Source organism: Lynx canadensis, chromosome F1 (genome assembly GCF_007474595.2).
Source record: "Lynx canadensis isolate LIC74 chromosome F1, mLynCan4.pri.v2, whole genome shotgun sequence".
In the NCBI taxonomy this organism is placed as follows: domain Eukaryota; kingdom Metazoa; phylum Chordata; class Mammalia; order Carnivora; family Felidae; genus Lynx; species Lynx canadensis.
In genome coordinates this window covers 20,805,756-20,827,232 of record NC_044319.2, presented here as the reverse complement: position 1 = coordinate 20,827,232, position 21,477 = coordinate 20,805,756, and the positions used below count along the sequence as shown (strand labels likewise).

The following is a 21,477-nucleotide window of genomic DNA, read 5'->3' as shown; positions in this document are numbered from 1 at the left end:
TGAGCCCCACACTGGGCTCTGTGCTGACATCTCAGAGCCTGGAGCCTGTTTTGGATTCTGTGTCTCCCTCTCTCTGTCCCTCCCCCACTCATACTCTGTCTCTCTCTCTCAAAAATAAACATTAAAAAAAATAAAAATTTAAAAAAATAATAAAAATAAACGTAAACTCACCTCATCCCATCCTACATATTTACCCAAGAAATGAAAATACATTTGCAGGAAAAGATTCATACAAGAATGCTCATGGTAGCTTTATTCAAACTGGAAAGAACTCAGTGTCCATCAATAGGAGAATGAATAAACTGTTTACCCAGCAATACAAAGGAATGAACCATCAGTATATGCAACAACATAGATGACATGCTAAATGAAAGATGCCTTACATTAAAAGGTACAGTTGACTCTTAAACAATGTGGAGGTTGGGGGCACTAACCCCCATACAATCAAAAATCCACATAAAACTTTTTTTTTTTCCAATGAGGCATTTTATTTGTATGAATGTATTCCATCCCTAGAAAAAGAATCCCAGTTGGGGCGCCTGGGTGGCGCAGTCGGTTAAGCGTCCGACTTCAGCCAGGTCACGATCTCGCGGTCCGGGAGTTCGAGCCCCGCGTCAGGCTCTGGGCTGATGGCTCAGAGCCTGGAGCCTGTTTCCGATTCTGTGTCTCCCTCTCTCTCTGCCCCTCCCCCGTTCATGCTCTGTCTCTCTCTGTCCCAAAAATAAATAAACGTTGAAAAAAAAAATTTTTTTTTTAAAAATAAAAAATAAAAAAAAAAAAGAAAAAGAATCCCAGGATTTTCCCTCCTGTGTGTTTTTGTCTTGCTTCTTCATGGTCCATGATGCCAGCTGAGGTTGTCAGTACAATGAAACCAAACTGGCGGGACGGGAGCAGATTATTCTGCCATTTTTCTAGATCTTTGAGTTGTACATCAAACCTGGGGCTGATCACTCCACACTTCTTTAACCTGCCTGTGAGGTTCACAACAATTTTCCCAGCTCTGTGATCATCGATGATTTCAAATTTGCCAATGTAACCAAGCTTCATCATCACAGTCAGAAAGCGGAAGATGACTTTGGAGCATGCTCTAATAAGAACCTGGCGTTTGCCTTTCTTTTCAGCACCATTAATGCTCTTGAGAGCATCTGCCAGGACATTCATGCGCACCATTAGGGCAGCACGGAAAGATGGCAGAAAGAGCCCACATAAAACTTTTGACTCCCCAAAAACTTAACTACTAATAGTCTGTTGTTGACCAGAAGCTTTACCAGTAACATAAACAGTTGATTAACACATATTTTGTATGTTACGTGTATTATACACTGTATTCTTACAATAAAGTAAGCTAGAGAAAAGAAAACATCATTAAGACAATCATAAGGAAGAGAAAATACATTTACAGTACTATACCCTAAAAAATCTGCTGTAAGTGAACCTGCACAGTCCAATCACATGTTGTTCAAGGGTTAACTGTATATGTGCTCTATGGTCCCATTTATACACAGTTCCTAAATAGGTGAAACTAATCTAAGAGGGAAAGAAGTCAGAACTTCTGGAAAAGTAGGGGTGGGTATTTACTGAGAAAGAGCAAATTTTGGCAATTTTGTGGGGTGATGGTAATTCTCCATATCTTGATAAGAGTTTGGATTATGTAAGTGTATGTATTTGTCAAAAGTCAACAAAGGCAGATAAGATTTGTGTTTCTCAATACACATAAATTTTACTCAAAAGGGAAAAAAAGGTAAGTAAATAATGAACTCTGTCTGGGTAATGATATACATGACAAAGAAGGGGGAAATATACTGAGGTCAGCAATTTACTTTGAAGTACATGAAACTGGTGGGTGGATAGAAGGATGACTAGCTGGACAGACAAGTGATAAATAAGTAGAGTAAAATGTAAATGGCAGTATCTAGATAATGAGTATGTGTGTGCTCACATTAAAATTACTTCCATTTTTACAGATATGTGGAAATTTCCATAATAAAATACTGTAAAAGTAAAAATAACAACAACCAAAAAAAAGGCAGGTGTCTGCATCTAAAGATATTGATAGTGTCGACCAGAAAGATTATAGCAGCAGCTCTATTTCTTAGTAATGTGAGAATCTTACTCAGCTCATGTCCAATCTGGGAGTTATTACTCCCCTATAAGATAAAATGTTATTATGAAACTCTGTTGCACGTGAAAACTTCCTTCTGCTGCAACAGGCCTGGAGGCAGTTACATGAAAAGCAGAGACACACACAAGCCGATCAGAAAGCACTCAAGGAGAGCAGGGGCAGAGAGCTACGGTAACATGCAAACAGAGAGAGGAAGTCAGAGGCTGACGGCAAGTGTTTGCAAGGCATGCGTGGTGTTACCATTCCTTGGGGACTTCTGTTCGGTCCTCACAATAACCTTAGGAAGCAGGGAAAACTCTTTTAAGATACCAGGCTCAGGACAACCAGAGTCCTCCCCAGTGAAGGTGAGCCCTACTTCAAAAGACCTCCTATCACAAGAAAATGCTGGCCACTAGATTCTTCTGAACCTACTGGGTATTTCACCATTCCACAGCCACATCATGAATATTTGCAGCAATTAGCCTCAATCCTACTTTGTATTCCTTTTTTAAAAAATATTTCACACTCATGTACACTTTCTATTTATGCATGTATATATTTGCTTATTTATTTATTTAAAGCCCCAACATGGGGTTTGAACTCTTGACCCCGAGATAAAAAGTCACATGGCCTTACCGACTGAGCCAGCCAGCTGCCCCATCACCTACTTTATATTCTTAATTCCCAACTTTATTATAAATCCTTGGCTTTGAAGCCCTACTGTAATCCTAAATCTGGTACTCTGAAGTTAGTGTTTTTGTCTCCCTGGTGACTCAACTTTTCTTAAACGATTTTTGGTTTTGGCTTGCCTGCCTGTCTCTTTCCGTCAGACTTCCTGGGATAGAACCCCACCTGATCTGGGCCCCTAGAAGCTAATTCCTGAAATCAGCTGGAAGAGTCCCACTCATCCCTACTCCTGATAAGGGGCAAGTCTGAATCCACTCTGAGTCATCCAGCTCCTTTACCGTGCTTCCTCATCTATCCCAGGCTTTGTTCTTAGAATGACAACTCAAACTTCAGCTGTCCCTTTCTTCATTCTAATTTGCATTCTCCAGCTGTTTAGGTGCTCTAAGAACCTACTCCTTAGTATCTAATCTTGACCAGTCTCTTATTAACGGCTTTGCTCTTCGTTTCTCAGCACCATCAGATAGGAGGACTCAGCTTCCATAAATCAGACAGCAGGCAAATAGGGCAAATTTATGTTATTAATTCTCATTCAGAGAGAGCTAATAATTTGCTTGTGGTTCCATGGCAAGTAAACTGTAGATACAAAATTTGAACCCAGTATTCTAATTCCACTATTCCTTCCAGCTTTTTGTAAAGTACCACAGTCATAAGAAGCATTATACGACAATAGTATTTATCACGATCATCTGTAATAATTATATGTACTGAGCATCTACTTCTCGTGACAATCCTATGAAGCATCCTAAGGCTTGACACAGACACTCAACAGACATCACTGAGTGATGAGTGAACAAATGGGCAAAGAAAATGTTCACAGTAGTTATTACCTGCATTTACAGATGAGGAAACTAAGGCTCACACTTTTACCAAAGTCACACATCTACGTGATGATTTAAACCAGATCAGTCTGTCTCCAAAATCTATACTTTGTCTAGTATTTCACATAGCACTTCACTCCTAATCATAAAAGACTATGGTATCAAACATCCCAACAGAAATCATCTTAAGGAAGTTCTCAACTATTATATTTTTACTATAGAAAAAATAACAGAAATGCAATTCAGTTCCTTGTTACCAATAGGATAAAGAAGGGAACTTTTGTGATTTGCTCAAAAACAGATATAAACATAATTGTAACATAAAACTCAAAAGGAAACCAGGATATTCCAATAATGGCTCTAACCTGATTTTGGACAGTAGTTCTCCTCTATCTGCACAGTCCACACTGACTTGTCGAATAAGTTCATGAAATACTGTATTGTAAATAGTCTGTTCCTTCTTCAGCATATGCAGTAGTTTGTGCATCTGGCAGAAGATAAGGAGTATCATCAGTGTTTATTACAGTCTTGTCAGTAAAAACCCATTTTAGGAGGTAAACACTCTGAATGTGAATGTTTAAGAAACACCTTGATAATTTATGTCACTTATATTTTCCTTATAAATATATACACACAAATGATATATTATTTTTAAACATCTATGTTTAATCATGTACCTCTTTATACGGTGCATTGAGATTACGGTATTGCTTCTATATCATCCCTGACAAGAGTATATAACCTGAATCTAATCATAAGTACATGTCAGACAAACCAAAACTGAAGAACATTCTACAGATTGACTGGCATCTGCTCAAATATCATGGTCAAGAAAAACAAAAAAACTGTTTCAGATTATAAATCGTCTAAAAGAACACAACAACTAAAAACACCATGTGAGGGGGCGCCTGGGTGGCTCAGTCAGTTAAGTGTCCAACTTCAGCTCAGGTCACGATCTCGTGGTTCATGGGTTTGAGCCCCACGTCAGGCTCTGTACCGACAGCTCAGAGTCTGGAGCCTGCTTCAGATTCTGTGTCTCCCCTCTCTCTCTGCCCCACCGCCACTGGTGCTCTCTTTCTCTCTTTCAAAAATGAATAAACATTAAAAAAAAGTTTTTAAATAAATAAATAAAAGCACTATGTGATCCTGGAATCCTGAAACACAGGGGTAAATAGCTATAAAAACCAATATAGGGAGAATTGATAAAATCTGAAATTTGAATATGGACAGATAATACTCTCACATAAATGTTAAATCTCCTGACCTGGCAACTGTATTATGCATATGTAAAAGAATGTCCTTATCCATAGGAAATAACACCCTGAAATGTTTGATGATAAAGAGGCATGATGTCACCAGCTTACTCTAAAATAGTTCAGAAAAAAACTATACATATAGGGATATGTATGAAGGGGGGAAGAGAGAACGAATAAGCAAGTAGGGCACAATGTAAACTACTAGAGAATTTGCGTAAAGCTTACATAGAAATGTCTTATACTGAACTTGTCTGTAAGTTTCAAATTCTGTAAAAATAAAAATTTACAAAACAGAAAGGGCCTGCATAAAGAAAAATATCTATAACTATGTAAGATTGAAAGAGCTCTTTTCATTAACAAAATAAAAATTTAAGTGTTAAGATAGCATGGTTTAATTGGCAATGTTTGGTAATGGTACATAAAATAATAAGGGGCTTATAATCAGTGGTACCTTATAGTCAATGAAATACGGTAATAATAATACTAACAGTTATACAGTGTCTACTACATGCCAAGCACTATCTAAACCTTTTATATTCATATGCTATTTAATCTCAACAATCCTATGAAATAGATATTATTATTACCTGTAATTTATTTTCTTTTATATAAATTTTAGTTAACATACAGCACAATATTGGTTTCAGGAGCACAGTTCAGTGATTCAACATCCAGGGCTCATCCCAACAAATGCCCTCCTTAATACCCAACACCCATCTAGCCCATCTCCCATCCACCTCCCTCCGTCAACCCTCAGTTTGTTCTCTATCGGTAAGAGTCTCTTGTGGTTTGTTTCCCTCTTTTCTTTTTTCCACCTTTTTCCCATATGTTCATCATGTTTTGTTTCTTAAATTCCATATATTAGTGAAATCATATGATATTTGTCTGTCTTATTTCACTTAGTGTAATACATTCTAGCTCCATCCATGCCATTGCAAATGGCAAGATTTCATTCTTTTTGATGGTTAAGTAATATTCTATTGTATATATATATATATATATATATATATATATATATACACCACATCTTCTTTATCCATCCATCAGTTGATGGATATTTGGGCTCCCTCGATAGTTAGGCTATTGTTGATAGTGCCTATAAACACTGGTTTATAGCACTGATAGTGCTATAAACTTGGGGTTCATGTACCCTTTTGAATATGTATTTTTGTATCCTTTCAGTAAATACCTAACAGTGCAACTGCTGAACCGTAGTTCTATTTTTCGCTTCATGAGATATTACCTCTAATGTAAAGATGACGATATTGAGGCACAAATACATTAAATGATTTGTCTAAGGTCACTAACTAATAAATGGCAGGGCAGGGTTTCAATCCAGTCTTTCTGGCTCCCAGAATGCATGCTTTTTTTTTTTTAAATGTTTATTTATTTCTGAGACAGAGAGAGACAGAGCATGAGAGGGGGAGGGGCAGAGAGAGAGGGAGACACAAAATCAGAAGCAGGCTCCAGGCTCCGAGCTGTCAGCACGGGGCCCAACGTGGGTCTCTAACTCACGAGCCATGAGATCATAACCTGAGCCAAAGTCGGCCGCTCAACTGACTGAGCCATCCAGGCGCCCCTCAGAATGTATGCTCTTAACCACTAGGTTACAATGATCTTTGCAATTACCTTGGTTGGCCCTGTATATTCCTGATTCTCCACACCAGCCCTCTCTAGCATGGCGTCCATCACATCATTCAGTTGGACCACTTCTACTCTTTTATTAGGTTTCCTAAAAGATTAAGGTGGCAGACTTATGATATTAGTGTTATAACAGGTCATCCTCAACTGACAAAAAGAATATAATATACAGAAAACGTATACAGTATCGAATATTTGTGATATTTTAAAGCATTAGCCCTACTACATCTAGTAGCGCTTGCACTGATCTAGTGGGTTATACCAGTACTAACACTAAAAAAAGAAGAAGAAAAAGGAAAAAGAAAATGTAAACAGTATGACCCTCTTTTTTGTAAAGAAAATAATAGTTCCCTCCAAAAATTCTCTACACTTATTGTGTAGGATTGTAAGAACAGAGGAAAAATGTGGAGAGGTAAATACCAAGCTGTTAACACTGGTTACTTCACAGTGTAAGAAAAGAAAGGGAGGAAAGATAAGAGAGAAGATAGGAAGAAAAGGAGAGGTAAGAAGAAGGAAAAAGGAGACAATAGTAGCAGACGTCTGCTGTACAACGTTGCCTAGACTCATTGACACTGTATTGAAAAAAAATTGTTAAGAAGATAGATCTCATGTTAAGTGTTCCTTCCACAGTAAAATAAAATTTTAGAAGAAAGAAATTTAAAACTGTGAAAAAAATATTTTACAGTACTTACATATTATAAATACGTAAAATTGAATATGCAATTGGGCAAATGAAAACACTGATTAGATGATAGAATTGTGGACAATTATTGGGTTTCTGCTACAATTTTAATATTTTCTGTATAACAAAGTACTATGAAAAATAAAAATATGCATATTTTCCTTCTAAGAAATACTTTCAAACATAAACCATACTTACATGGATGGGAAGAGCAATAGCCTGTTTTCATTATCTGTGAGGAGAGTAGTATATTTGCTGCAATAAACAAAACGGGTCAATATTACTGGGAGAAAATTAACTGGCCTGTTTATCACATATGACAACATGATGAACCTAAAACCTAATCAAATGGAGAAGCTTGGAGGCAATCAAAACAGTGCATCATTTTACACACAAGATCATACCTACATATCTACAGACACAGATGTAATGACATTTATCATATTTGGAATATTTTCACTAAAGGAGCTTTAATCACATTCTCCGTATGTTAAAATATGAAAACTTTCTTGATGCTTCTTTTTAAATGCCTTTTCAAAGGAGGAAGGGTGTTCTAAGGACACCGAAGTCAACAAAGTTAAGTAATGAAACAGGTTATAAAATGAATAAGCAAGGATGAAACTAGAACCCAGTCTACCTAACTTCCAACCATATCTAAATGAGTATCACATTTAAATTTACATTTAAATGAGTATCACAATGAGAACCACATGGTAATTCATCTAATTCATTATTATTTATGTATCTTTTTCTTCCCCTAGTTAATAAGCATTTTCTTTGGTTCTGCCCCTTACCAGAACTCAAGTTGGTTAATAAGGTCCACTTTCAGAATTTAGATCAGTGAAAAATCTCCAGAGAACATAAAAATTCAAAATAAAGTTTCAAAAATGAGTGAGAGAAACCAGAAGCAATGATACCCCAGGAGCAACGGACACACCCACTATCCAGATCGTGATTTCTAAGTACCATTCTCCACCAAAAGGAATCAGTACTCCCAGGAGAAGCGACATAGCTCATTCCACAGCCTGAGTTGGGAAATACAGGGTGAACCTGGAAATCTTATTGAATCAGAAAATAAGGAAACACTCAAAGAATGATGGGGACATGTCCAAAGAGAATACAAGCCAGATCAAAGGAGCTAACACTGGCCAAATCAAAGAAGTTTTGAACATAAAAATAAATAATCGCAGTAAAGAATTATAACTCCCTGGGGGGGAAAAAAAAAAAAAAGAAATCCTTGAGTCCATATGGTAAAATGCTAACTAATAAACAGATGAGAAATGATGACGCTAAAAAAGTCATCAAAAATATCTACAGCTGGTGGGTTGTTAGGAAATTTACACTGAAATATTTGATGATAACAGGTCATGACATCTCCAACTTAGTTTTGAATAGTTTTAACGTGTTTATGTATATGTGTATTTTAAAACAAATAAGGCAAAATGTAAATACTCAGTGAGTTAAAATAGAGAGTACATGAGAGCTCCTTGTCCTTCCTATTTTTATAACTTTTATATAATTTTTGAAATTATATAAAAATGAAAAATTCCCCCCCCCCCCAAATGAATTCCATTTAGTTCTCTTTGGCAAAATATTGTTCTGAAAGCCACTATCATAAGGACATGCCGTATAACATGAACTGGCAAGACAGCCTCTGGAGATTTTGTTATAAGACCTTAGTCCAAAGTTCTTGTTGTTTAAACTATGAAACATTCACACACTGTTTCAGCAAATATAAGCAAGATCCCAGTTTTCACCCCATAAGCAGGATGACAAAGAAAACTGGAGATGACAAGTGCACAGGCTGGAGCGAAGCCATCGAGGGTGTGTCAGTTATGAGATGTCAGCTCACAGGGCTACTTTCCTTTGTCTCCATGGCCATGGCTCAAAACCCATTGCTAAAGAGGCACAGGCAAGCATTCAGAACAAAGCTCCTTTTTCTTTTCTTTAAAGATCAATTGTTCATTTCGAAATTAAACAGTAGGGAAAGACACAGAACAATTTGACCAGTGAAATCCGAAACTTTTTTCAATAAAACTTTTTCATTAGTTTTTGACACCTTTCTTAAATTTAGGAAGGAAAGCCAAATGTTTCCCTATTTCAATGTAGATATGGGTGCACCGTTCTCAGGTTCTTCTGTGTCTGGGAAGGAGGAAACAGTTCCACCCGTCAGATAGGCAGTGTGTGCATATCACAGTACTCACTCATCATAACACTCCAAACCTGAAACTCCTGTATTTGACACAATATGAAATTCTTCAGGAATCAAAGTGTCTGTTAGTTTCTTTGGCTTAAAAAGAAAGATGGACAAGAACGAAAACATTAGTAAATGAAAAAAACTGAATTGCATAAATCAACACTCCTATCCCAAAGGGATACTATTTATTAAGTTAAGCGATTTTGATTACAGAGTGAACAGTATCACTAACTAATATGGATCATGGCAAGTAGTAAAAAACTGTTAGCAGAGCACACATTAAAAAAATAACCATAAATTAAAGAGCCTTGGTTTTAGTATTATTTACACATGTCCCTACATTCAGTAACCCACTGACTCTAAAATTCACCTTAGCAATATGCCAAAAATAAGAATTCTACAGCCTTAAACAGTAAATTAAAAAAAAAATCCAGTCTCCTATACTGTATTTTCTAGATTTCTGTAACTATAGTTATATAGTTATCCACTTAGATAAATAAGGTATTCTAGATCTTTTCACACTAAATACCCTTTCCTAGAAATAATTAGAAAGTGCTACAAAACTAATAAGCAATACAGTTATAGTACAACATTGCTTTATATTTTAAGGAAATGATTTTTTTAAGTACAGAAAGAGGAAATTATTTGTCAAATACTCTACCTTATGAGGCACAATGACACCATCATTTGACTGTAATGAACGGTCCAAACGTGGGGGACAAAGCAAACTCTCCCTAGTCTCTCCTTTAACATATTTAACATCATACAGAAAAGAAATATCCCTAAAAAATAAGAAAAATATATTCACAAAATAAATTTTCTGTCTGGCTACTGGATAAGAGTAGGTAAGGTCCTTCTAGTGCATGAAAAGGGGCACAGAACCAGTCTCCTGTCCTCATACGTCACTAAGACAGCTGAGGTATCAGACATGAACCACCCCCACCCCCATCCCACTCTTCCTCTTCTCCACCTCACATTTCTCATTCACTTCACAAATTCTTTCCCCTCCTTCAACTTCAGGCTAAGATACATTCTCTTCCCCAGGGTTATTTCCTCCATTGATGTCCTTGATTTCATCCTTAGCCACATCCTTTGGGATCTCATTCCATCAGTCTGCTTTCTGTGTGTCTCCCCTTCTCTTGGAATATAACTTTGGTCTATAACTCAAGTCTCTTCCCCTTCTAAAAATCTTCCCTTGACCATGCACTGCTGTCATGTTATCACGACCTATTTATTGATCAATGGATCTCTCACTCTGTTAAACATCAGATTCCTTGAAATTTCCTTGCAATCTTGATTTCCATCTCCATCTCTTTGAAACCACTCTAAAAAGCTGATGACTTTCCACTGCTAAGTCATCAGTTCTTCCCTTCCACTGTTTCCCTGTAATATTTCCCAGGGTTGATCATCTCTCTTTTTAAAAACACTCTCCTTTCCTCTATCCTCTGTGCTATTGGATTCTCCTTGTTCTTTTGCCGTAACTACTCCTTCTTGGACTTCTCTATGACCTCCCGCCTACTAAAGGGAAATGTTCTGCAACATTCTGACCTCATCCCTCTGTCTTCTTTCCCTATGCTTTCTCTCTAAGCAATGCCATCAAATCTCACCTTATCACATTTGTTACCTCTCTCTATATATACCACTGGATAATTCCCGCTCCATTCTAACTTTTCACCCTCCTATCCTCACTAATTCTGTCAGGAAGTACCACCACTCCATTCATCAAAATCTCAGCATATATAGTTGATTCCTTCCCATCCATTGCCCTAATTTCCATATATCACTAACACTCATTAATTTTACAGTCACCCTCATTATCACTCTAGTATTTGATCCTATTGTCTCTTGCCAATGCCAAATCACTAGTCCAAGCTGTCCATACTTTTTAATGTGGATTCTCAAGTCTCTCTAGTATATTCTACACACTTCTTCCAGATTCATCGTCCTATAGCACAGTTATAATCATGTCACTTACTGCACGTGATTTTCACATGTCTCTGTCCCTCCAATTATAATTGGTATAGCCATTATGAAAAATAGTATGGAGCTTCCTTTAAAAAATAAATAGAACTACCATATGATCTACCAACCCCACTTCTGGGTTTATATCCAAAGGAAAATAACCTGGTTCTTGACAAGATATCTACACTTCCATGTTCCCTGCTGCATTATTCACAATAGCCTACATATGGAAACAACTTGAATGTCCATTAGCGAATGAATGAAGAAATGTACACACACACACACACACACACACACACACACACACTGAAATGTTATTCAGCCTTTAAAAAGGAAATCCTGTGCTGACATGACAGCTCAGAGCCTAGAGTCTTCTTCGGATTCTGTGTCTCCCTCTCTCTCTGCCCCTCCCCCACTTGTTCTCTCTCTCTCTCTCTCTCTCTCTCTCTCTCTCTCTCTCTCTCTCTCTCTCTTTCAAAAATAAATAAAACATTTAAATAAATAAAAAATTTAAATAAGTAAAACATTTAAATAAATAAAAATGAAAATAAAAAGGAAATCCTGCCATTTGTGATAGCATCGGTGAAGCTGGAGAACATTATGCCAAGTGAAATAAGCCAGACAAAAACAAATACTGTATGATTTCATTCATATGTCAAATGAGGGTATAAAGGGAGGGAGAGAAACGAGGAGATGTTGGTCAAAAAGTACCAAGTTTCAGTTATGCAAGATGAATGAGTTCTGGAGATCTAATGTACAGCATGGTGATGTTCATTAGCAATACTCTATTGTGCATTTGAAATGTGCTAATATATCTTAAATTTAATCTTCTTACCACACACACACATAAATGCTACCTATATAGAGGTGACAGATAAGTTATTTAGCTTGATTGTGATCTTTTCACAATGTATACATTTATTAAAACATCGAATTGTACACCTTAAATATACACAATTTTTGTGCCAAAGATATCTCAATAAAGTTGTTTTTTCAGAAAGACGCTCTCAGGATGATGGGACATTAGTCATTATTACACCAGTAACTGCCAGAGATTGGCCAATACAACTTTGTTAGCTAAAAACAATGAATGGTTCATATATATACACATATACATCTTTTGAAGGGAAATATTGGTTTGGTAAATGTCATTCAAATTTTCTAAGAGTAATTTTAGGAGGCTTTATATTTCTATTAAATTATTGGTTATCTTTATTTTTAGAGGAAACATTTGGCCTATTTGTTGGAATATAACTTTTCATTAAAAAATAGAGATATGTTTTATTTCTCATAAAACTCTTGTGGAAAATCACCTGCTTCCACTCTTCTGGAAAACCTATTTTTATTTAGAAAAAAGGCAAAAAACAAAAACAACTTTGATTCTGAGCCACAATATAAAAACTGGGTCCCCCAGATTATCAAACTAAATTCATCCTTCAAATGTTTTCTTCAAATCATCACTGGTTGAGTTATGTTCATAAATAAGCACGTTTTTTATCTGAAGTTGTCAGGGAATGAGGTATTTCAGAGATAGTGATTTTCCAAATCCCTGCGGTATGCTTTTTGAAAAACATTAAGTCTTTCTAAAATGTATTCAAAACTCTGTGGCTTTCTTGAACAGAATATGTGTAACTCAATATAATTTTTTCTTGACGATTCAGGTAATGACTTCTTAAGCTAGAAGTGTCTTGAGGACAGTCTGGTTATATTTCAGTACCGGAATATGGCAGGCACTGATGTTGGGGGCCGGGGGGGGGGGGGGTGGCAGGGAGGATACCCTCTTCGGATTGGAAGGGTTGGAAAGCACTTTCCCAGACACCCCTGCAGCCAGGGTTCTGGGCATGAATTAAGCTCCATAAGTAGCGCTCACTTCGGCAGCACATATACTAAAATTGGGACAATACAGAGAAGATTAGCATGACCCCTGTGCAATGATGCCATGCAAATTCGTGAAGCATTCCGTATTTAAAAATAAATAAGTTCCACAGTAGATGCACTTTTGCAAGATTTTAGAGGTAGAAGTGAGAGAGAAGCCATTTTTCTTGTCATGCTTTCAGTGGATTTTGCCAGCAACACCATGGAGAAGTGGTTTTCCTGAAGCAACATGCCAGAATCCACTCTCCAGCTACCCAGATCCAGAGGGGGCAGTACAGTGACAGCAGTAACAGCTTTATGATTTCAGCTTCCTGATCCTTGGATCACAGTTAAGGGGACTTTTTTTGTTTATTATTGCAGTATCATTCACATACCATAAAATTCACCTTTTTAAAGAGTACAATTTACAAGTTTTTAGTTTATTCACAAGTTTTTACTATATTCACAATTTACAAGTTTTAATATATTCATTAAGTTGCATAACGACCACCAGAATCTAGTTCTAGACTATTCTTATCATCTCCCAAAAAAATCCTTACCCACTAGCAGTAATTCCCCACTCTCCTCCCCAGCCTCACCCCCAGCAACCAGTTATCTAATTTTCTCTCTACGGATTTGCCTATCCTGGACATTTCATAGAAACAGAAACACACGTGTGCCCTTTTATTACTGGCTTCCTTCATGTAGCATGTTTTCAAGGTTCGTCAATGTTGTAGCTCTTATCAGTACTACATTCCTTTTTATGGCTGAATAATATTCTATGGTAGATGACATTTTGTTTATTTTTTCAACAATTGATGGACAGTTGGTTTGTTTCCATGTTTTGGCTGCACAGATAATACTGCCATGAACACTCATGCAAGTTTTTGTGCAGACATATCTTGTCAATTCTCTTGGGTACACAGCTAGGAGTGGAATTGCTGGGTCATATGAGGGGCCTATGTTTACATTTTTGAGGAACTGCCAAACTGTTTTCCAAAGAGGCTGCTCCATTTTACATTCCCACCAGCAATGTCTGACACTTTCAACGTCTCTGCATCCTCATGAATGCCCGTTATCGTCTGCTTTTTGACTATGGTCATCCTACCAGGTGTGAAATAGCATCTCTTCATGGTTTGATTTGCATTTCCTTATGGCTAATGATGTTGAGCATCTTTTCATGTGCATATTGGCTAGTTTTATCTTCTTTGGACAAATGTCTGTTCAAGGGGGCATACACTTTTTTTTTTTAATTTGAGAGAGAGAGAGCATGCATGAGTAGGTGAGAGGGGCAGAGAGAGGGAGAGAATCTCAAGCAGTCTCCACACTCACATTGAGCCTGATGTAGGGCTCAATTCCACCACCCTGGGATCATGACCGGAACTAAAATCAAGAATCGGATGCTTAACTGACAGGGGCCCCAAGGGGCCCTCTTCTCGCAGCCTTGGATGTAAGTAGCCTGCACCAGGGGTGAATTCCATTCTGTTCTGAGCCTTATTCCCAAAAGTAGTGCTTCACACCTGCTCCTTTAGCCCTTCCAACCATTTTGTAAATAGTTGATTTGCTGCCTAAAATAGGTTTTATTTTCTGCCCTGAACTCTGACTGATAAAGCTGTTGAAAAATATTACTCAGAGGCTATTTGCTAGGTTGTTTTCTATTTTACTGCCGTCCTCTAAATATTTAAGGTTGCTAGACAAGCTTTCTCATGTCATACAGGTATACATGTACAAGCTTTCTCATGTCATACATGCATACATGTACTAGGTTTCTACTGGTGCCGTAATGAATCACCACAAACTTAGCGGCTTAAACAACACAGGTTTATTATCTTACAGTCTGTGGGTCAGAAATGCAACATGGGTCTCACGGGCTAAAATCAAGGTGCCTGCAGGGCTGCACTCCTTTCTGGATGCTCTAGGGGAAGACCCATTTCCACGTCCACTGGAGTTAACTCAAATTTCTTCCAGTACTAGGACCGAGGTCCCTGCTTCCTGGCAAGTTGGCAGCTGAGGGCCATCCCCAGCTTCTAGAGGCCGACAGCAATTCTTAGCTTGTATCCTCCCCTCCTCCATCTGCAAAGCCAGCAATCGTAGGCTGAATCCCTTCCCTCTCGCACTTTGAATCTGTCCTCCTTCCACCTCATCTCTCCAACCACTCAACTTCCTTCTTTTTCCACTCTGAAGACTGAGGCAATTAGGTTGGGCCATCCCAAGAATCCAGGTAATCTCTCCATCGCAAAGTCCTTAACCTCAATCACATCTGCAGAGTTTCTTTTGCTATGTAAGGTATGTACTCAGGTCCTGAGCTACAGTGAGAACATCTGGAGGAAGGCCATTATCCTTTTTACCACACTGAAGATCTTCATGGTTTAAAACTTCCAAGTCAGAAGCCATTTGACATTAGAACTTTAATGTTGGCTTATTGCCACATTCAGATATAGCTTATTATTTTTTTCAAAGTACTTCAAACATCTCGTAACTACCAATTATTACTACTAATAATTACAACCATGATCTGAAAGTATAAAGTACAGATATTTTGACACTAAAGCCCCAGGACATAAAAGTTAATAGCCCAAGTTCCTGCCACTTTTTCTAGCACTGAGACATAGCTGGGTAATAACAGCTTATATTTACCGGCAGCTGGCTGGTTCAGTTGGTGGAGCATGCAACTCCTGACCTCAGGGTCGTGAGTTCAAGCCCCATGTTGGGTGTAGAGCTTGATAGCTAGTTAGCTAGCTAGACAGCATTGTCCATTATCCCCTTTATAATACCTTCTTTTACAATATCCCTGGGAGGCACACAAAATGGAGTAAGTCCATTATTCTCTTTCTACAAATGAGCAAATGGAACTCAGACTAAATAACCTACGCAACATTTCTTTCAGATGAAACGGTCTCATGAGGGGCATACAACTGATAAATGGACCAGGCAGAGAAAATGAGCAGGTCGCAATCCTCCCAGGGAAAATGGTGACATTTAGAATATTTTTAGGAATGGTATAAAAACAACAAATAGTGCTTGCTGATTTGATCTGAAACAGCGTAAAAGTTAAGCTTTCACTTTGAGGAAAACCAGGGAGTAAGCACTTGCTTTTCAAGGTTCTCATGAAGCTGTGTTACCTCACTCTTCTTAAATGAACAGGCGAAGAGGCACTAAAGGCACTCTATCAGATCTGGTCTCTTTTACTAGGGGACGACAAGGGACAGAAGAGTGAGGACAAGTACAGAAAGGCATGCAAAAGCAAATCTAAACAAACCAAAAGTAGGTAGAGATGATAACCAGACACACAGAAGGATGGTCCTGTACCTTCTTCAGATTGTATTCTGCTTCATCAAATATACTGCAGGCTTTAAACTTAAAATCTTTGATTCTATGATTTTTCCAACTGTGATGCCCCCAAAGAAATGAGATAAAATGAGAAAATGACTCAATTCATCTGCATCTGCCTCTTTACCTTCCAGCACCCGTTAGGGAAACAGGATGGTCAATCAGGTACTTGAACTTAGTTCTTCGAACAGGGTGATGCCAGACTTGGTCAGTAGGACGCGGAAGAGTGCCCTGGGGATAAAAAAAGCAAATATATGAATACACAGCAGAGGGCGCTGTAGTCAAATGAAATCAATCCTTAATCCTTTCCAAGGTTTACATTAAGGGCAGTTGGATAGTCTGAGGAGAAAAAGAATTCTCATTCAATACTGTGGAGGAAAAGTGAAACTAGGACAATTCCAAAGTGAAAGGAAAATATCAAGACTAAGAGTAGTAACGCTCGCTTAGGTAAATCACATTTAAAGCATTTCCGGGGCGCCTGGGTGGCGCAGTCGGTTAAGCGTCCGACTTCAGCCAGGTCACGATCTCGCGGTCTGTGAGTTCGAGCCCCGCGTCAGGCTCTGGGCTGATGGCTCAGAGCCTGGAGCCTGTTTCCGATTCTGTGTCTCCCTCTCTCTCTGCCCCTCCCCCGTTCATGCTCTGTCTCCCTCTGTCCCAAAAATAAATAAACGTTGAAAAAAAAAAAAATTTAAAAAAGCATTTCCTTGGCAACACTGGTACAAACGATTTTAGTTTTCAAACTAGGAAATTAATTTTAAAGTATTTTGAAAGACAATCAAGAATAACATAGTGTTAAAAAAAGAGACAACAGGCCCAAAATGGAGTAAGATGTGCTAAGCCCCACATCAGCAAACCAACATTTCCGTAACATCTTACCTATCCGCGGTTCTGGCATCTCCCAAAGGGGCGTTTTAAGCCCATCAGCTGGAAGTTCCTGATCAGCACGAGTGAGGTAATCAGCCTGACAGGCTCCCACCCTTCCCCCAAGGGGAAGATGACCTTGCCTGAAATAATCCTTTCTTTTGTTAATGACTTCCTTGTCCCTGACCCCTTCTACCAGTAAAAGCCCTCTATTTATACAGTTCCTCAGAACTCCTTTCCACTTCCCGTATGGGATGCTGCCTGATTCATGAATTGCTGAAGAAAGCCAATTAGGTCTTCAAACTGACTCAGTTGAATTTTGGTTTTTAACAATAACACGCTCAATAAATACTTAATGAGCCGGATACCAAGAAGACATGTGTTCCCAAGTACTCGATGTATGTGTATGTTCACCTTTGGGGTTTTAGTCTTCTTAGGAGGCAGTAAGTTTTCAGGACAAGGACCAGCATTGGCTGCAGAGGCCAGAGAAAGAAGAACTTCCTCAGGGATGAACTCATTCTGAAGGGATGAAGGAAGGGGTTTTGAACGATCCACCATAGTTTTTTTCTCCTTTAGTTCAGGCAGTCCTAAGAAAGTAATGGGAAAGAAAAACCTGCTGTAGTTTTTTGTAGATTTAGTTCGGAGGTTCCCACGCTGCCTCAATACCATCTGTATATTTCCAACAGAGAAAACACTGCTTCTAGCTGCCAGAAACATAACACTATTTTAAACACTGAACATCATCTTGTCAAGGGAAAAAAAAAATTGCCTGCCCCCCTCACTTTTACACCACACACAGCTTCAAAAACTGATGCACAATTATTCCACATTCCAAATTGAAAATTAAACTCACTTCACTTGCTCAATGAAACGGGATAGTCTTAAAATGATGGAAATGTCTATTTCCCCTTTGATGTGAGAATGACAGATCTCTCCTCAAAACTGTCAAATTATTGAGTAATTATTTCTGTGTAAAGTCAAAGGTGAGAATAATCGGCATTAAATTGGGGCATTTGTAGAGTGGAAGGGATCAGAATCGGGTTTAAGAGGAAAAGCAGGATTAGGACTGTTGGCAATGAAGAGTGGAATCATCTGAGAAAATCGGCTGAGCAGGAACAGTACGAATGTTCCATTCAGCCTGACTAGGGCAGAGGGATTGTGAAGATGGGGAATGGGGGGGGGGGATAAATAGGAAAAGGCTTCCTATGAAGTCAGTCAAGGAGGGTTGGGCTGTCACTGTTAACAGATCTGCATCCCTCACAAAGTATGCCTTCTGTTAATTTCTACAAGGAGGTCACACCTTCCTGGTTCACCAACAAAACTTCTCAAGTTCACATGACCAAATCTCTTTATCTCTTGAATGTTTGAAAAGGAGTTAGAATATCACAACAGGAAAAAAAAATGCTGGGTAGGGCTTTAGCGAAATCTTCCCTAAAAACAAGATCAAAGTGTTGGAGGGAGTTTAGCATGGGAGTAGGAATGAGTCTAGCTGATTATTATTCTAGTACAGATCTGCATTATCTGTATATGAATGAAAATTCTTAAACAAGGAATTCTTGTCTTTAGAATAATTACTAAAACCCGATACAAACTGGTTCCTTAAAGTCAGAGACCAGGTACCAAAAAAAATAGTTTCATGCAACTATTGGTACCTAAAATGGGTGAATTTAAAACAATATAAAACTGGGAGCCTGGGCAGCTCAGTTGGTTAAACGTCAGACTTGGGCTCAGGGCATCCTCTCACAGTGAGTTCGAGCCCCTCATTGGGCATCGCTGCACACAGCCTGCTATGGATCCTTAGATCCCCCCTCTCTCTCTCTCTGCCCCTCCCCCCTTGTGCTTGTTCACTCACTCTCTCTAAAAAATAAATATAAAAAATTTTAAATAATAACACAATATAAATATCATCATCATTTGGGGCACCTGGGTGGCATAGTCAGTTAAGCGTGGGACTCTTGGTTTCTGCTTAGGTCATGATCTCCCAATTTACTGGGTTTTAGCCCTGCATCAGGCTCTGTGCAGGCAGCGCAGAGCCTGCTTGGGATACTTTCTCTCCCTTCCCCACTAGTGCTGTCTCTCTCAAAATAAATAAATAAAACAAACAAAAAACTCAACATCTGAAAACAAAAATTAGTCTTTAGGTGGAGTAGTGAGGCAGGACTCTGACTCAAAAATACTATAAAAGGAATTTTTTTTTATTTTATTGAAACGAGTGTATTGGAAAATGCAACTAATTAAGGTAGCCTGATATCTCAGATTCTGGAAAAAGGTGAATGGATTGTGGATTGTGAGTTCCGACTACGGCCATGATCACTGATGTCTGCGGGATCCATGAAGAACTTTACCTGTCTCTTCCTTGGATGCAGAGACTTTTAATTTTTTGCCCTCTGCCGTTGACACGGAGGTTAGCAATGTGGAGGGCGTTTTTGGAAGAGACATAATCAACAATGCCTCCTACCACTTTCTTTAGTAATTTGGAACGTCCCTCCAAAAAGCTAACTTAGAAACAAATCCTCAGCGTCCTGGGATTTGGCAGGTTTGCCACACTGTCCTGCAGACAAAAAAAAAGGCGGGGGGGGGGGGGGGAGTCCCGTTAAGTGCTTAAGAAAAATATGCAAAAATATGCATTTTAGAAAAATATGCAAAGATCAGAGTTTTGAGTCTTAAGATCAGAGTTTATAATACATCTGGCGTGGGTTTTCCTTCTTTGGGGAGACTTCTGGGTTCTCTCACATCACCTGACGCGACTGAAGCCTACGGGTGGGTCAAGGTCTGGTTCCAGGCCGGGAAGGGCACGCTCGGCCCACCCACCTACCGCGGGCCCCACCCGAAGGGCGCCCCTCGGTCCAGGTGGGGAGCTCCGGTCCCCGGCCTCCCGACACGCAGCGTCCTTGAGCACGCCGCCTCCGCGGACTCCGGGCGGGGCAGGGGGCGCGCCCAGGCAGCAATGGACGTGATGGGAAACACGCACTTGGAGCCAGTACCTGTGAATTGTGTTTCCCGCCAGACATCTGGTCGCTTCGCCCTTTCCCGGAACGCCTTCGTGTTGTCATAGAAACCCAGGACCCCGAGCTTTCGCAACGCTCACTGGGGGCTGTCTTGGGCGGTGCCTGCGGAGCGGGGAGAGAGCTAACAATCCCAACACTCGGGGATTCGGGGTTTTTCACCGCGGCATAGGTTCAGCAGCAACAGAATACAGAAATATTTAATCGGGCCGTTCTCACGGAGTGCGAAAGTGTCTAGATCCCGGTGCTTCCGCCCGCAGGTCGTCGCCAGTGCGCAGGCGCTAGCAGTGGCCGGGGTCGCTCTTCCCCTCCCCCGGGAAGGACCTCAGTGGCTCCCGACAGCCCGTATCGATGAATTGGAGCCAGCCTCCCGTAAGAGATTTGTTTTTCCATCGATCTCTCCCACTTTTATGTTGTTTTGCATATTTTTCTAAAAGCCAAATTCAAGGAGAAATTAGGGAATCAAAAGCTCTGGGTCCCCAGCTTCCTTGCCGATGCTGCCCCTGGCCTTGACATCTCCAGCAAGTCTTCCTTGGGCACTTAAGCACAGCCCTCTGCCCCACCCCATAACCGACCCAGCACACTGAAAGCATTCTTAGGTCTAGGCTTGTTGTGGCTGGAGGCAGGGAAGGAGACTACACTTAAGGCGAAACCAACCCAAGTAACATCGTTGGGTCTTCTTAAAACCCTGTTCTCGGGGAACTGAGAGGAGGAACTGAGATCCCAGCCCCTTACCTCCCCCAAGGATCATTTTCTGTTAAGATGGAGCCTTAATGCTAAACAATGATGGCTGGAATCCCAGTGTCTGGATGACTCCAGTCTAGCAAATAAACTTTAAAAGGAAAGGGAACTTATCTTGTTCAACAGCCCCATTTCTTAGTACCAAGCACAGTACAAGCCCGGCCCAAACACCTTCAGTCCATGGTATTTGAAAATCAACTGGACCGTTCTACTGTCCTGTGCTGACGGATTTGGTTTTTGATGTTCAGGGTAATAGCAATGAAAAATATGAGCAAGTGATGAAAATAAAAACAGCACAATCCCTGTGGTCCCTTCTAATTCTCCTAGGCAACCACCTTGGCT

The 21,477-nt window shown here is 39.5% G+C and overlaps 2 protein-coding genes and 1 non-coding gene across 3 annotated transcripts in view; 1 reads left to right on the top strand and 2 right to left on the bottom strand.

The window, feature by feature from the left end:
- AXDND1 (axonemal dynein light chain domain containing 1) overlaps positions 1-20,633 on the bottom strand; it is an 89,913-nt gene extending 69,280 nt beyond the window's left edge. Inside the window, exons 1-9 of the mRNA XM_030302893.1 lie at positions 20,374-20,633; positions 19,735-19,940; positions 17,804-17,976; positions 16,656-16,759; positions 10,044-10,164; positions 9,390-9,475; positions 7,384-7,440; positions 6,492-6,594; positions 3,972-4,093 (exon numbers count right to left, since the gene is read on the bottom strand). Coding sequence (XP_030158753.1) covers positions 3,972-4,093; positions 6,492-6,594; positions 7,384-7,440; positions 9,390-9,475; positions 10,044-10,164; positions 16,656-16,759; positions 17,804-17,976; positions 19,735-19,828 — 860 coding nt within the window. The 5' untranslated portion in view covers positions 19,829-19,940; positions 20,374-20,633. The remainder of the gene's footprint in view (positions 1-3,971; positions 4,094-6,491; positions 6,595-7,383; positions 7,441-9,389; positions 9,476-10,043; positions 10,165-16,655; positions 16,760-17,803; positions 17,977-19,734; positions 19,941-20,373) is intronic.
- LOC115505494 (40S ribosomal protein S15a-like) lies at positions 781-1,185 on the bottom strand (the record flags this gene model as incomplete). Its single annotated transcript, XM_032591859.1, has 1 exon — positions 781-1,185. A coding segment is annotated over exon 1 (390 nt), but the record flags the coding sequence as incomplete, so codon positions are not given.
- LOC115505780 lies at positions 13,207-13,313 on the top strand. Its single transcript, XR_003966137.1, has one exon. It is a non-coding gene; the product is annotated as a U6 spliceosomal RNA (small nuclear RNA).
- Positions 20,634-21,477: the final 844 nt, after the last annotated feature.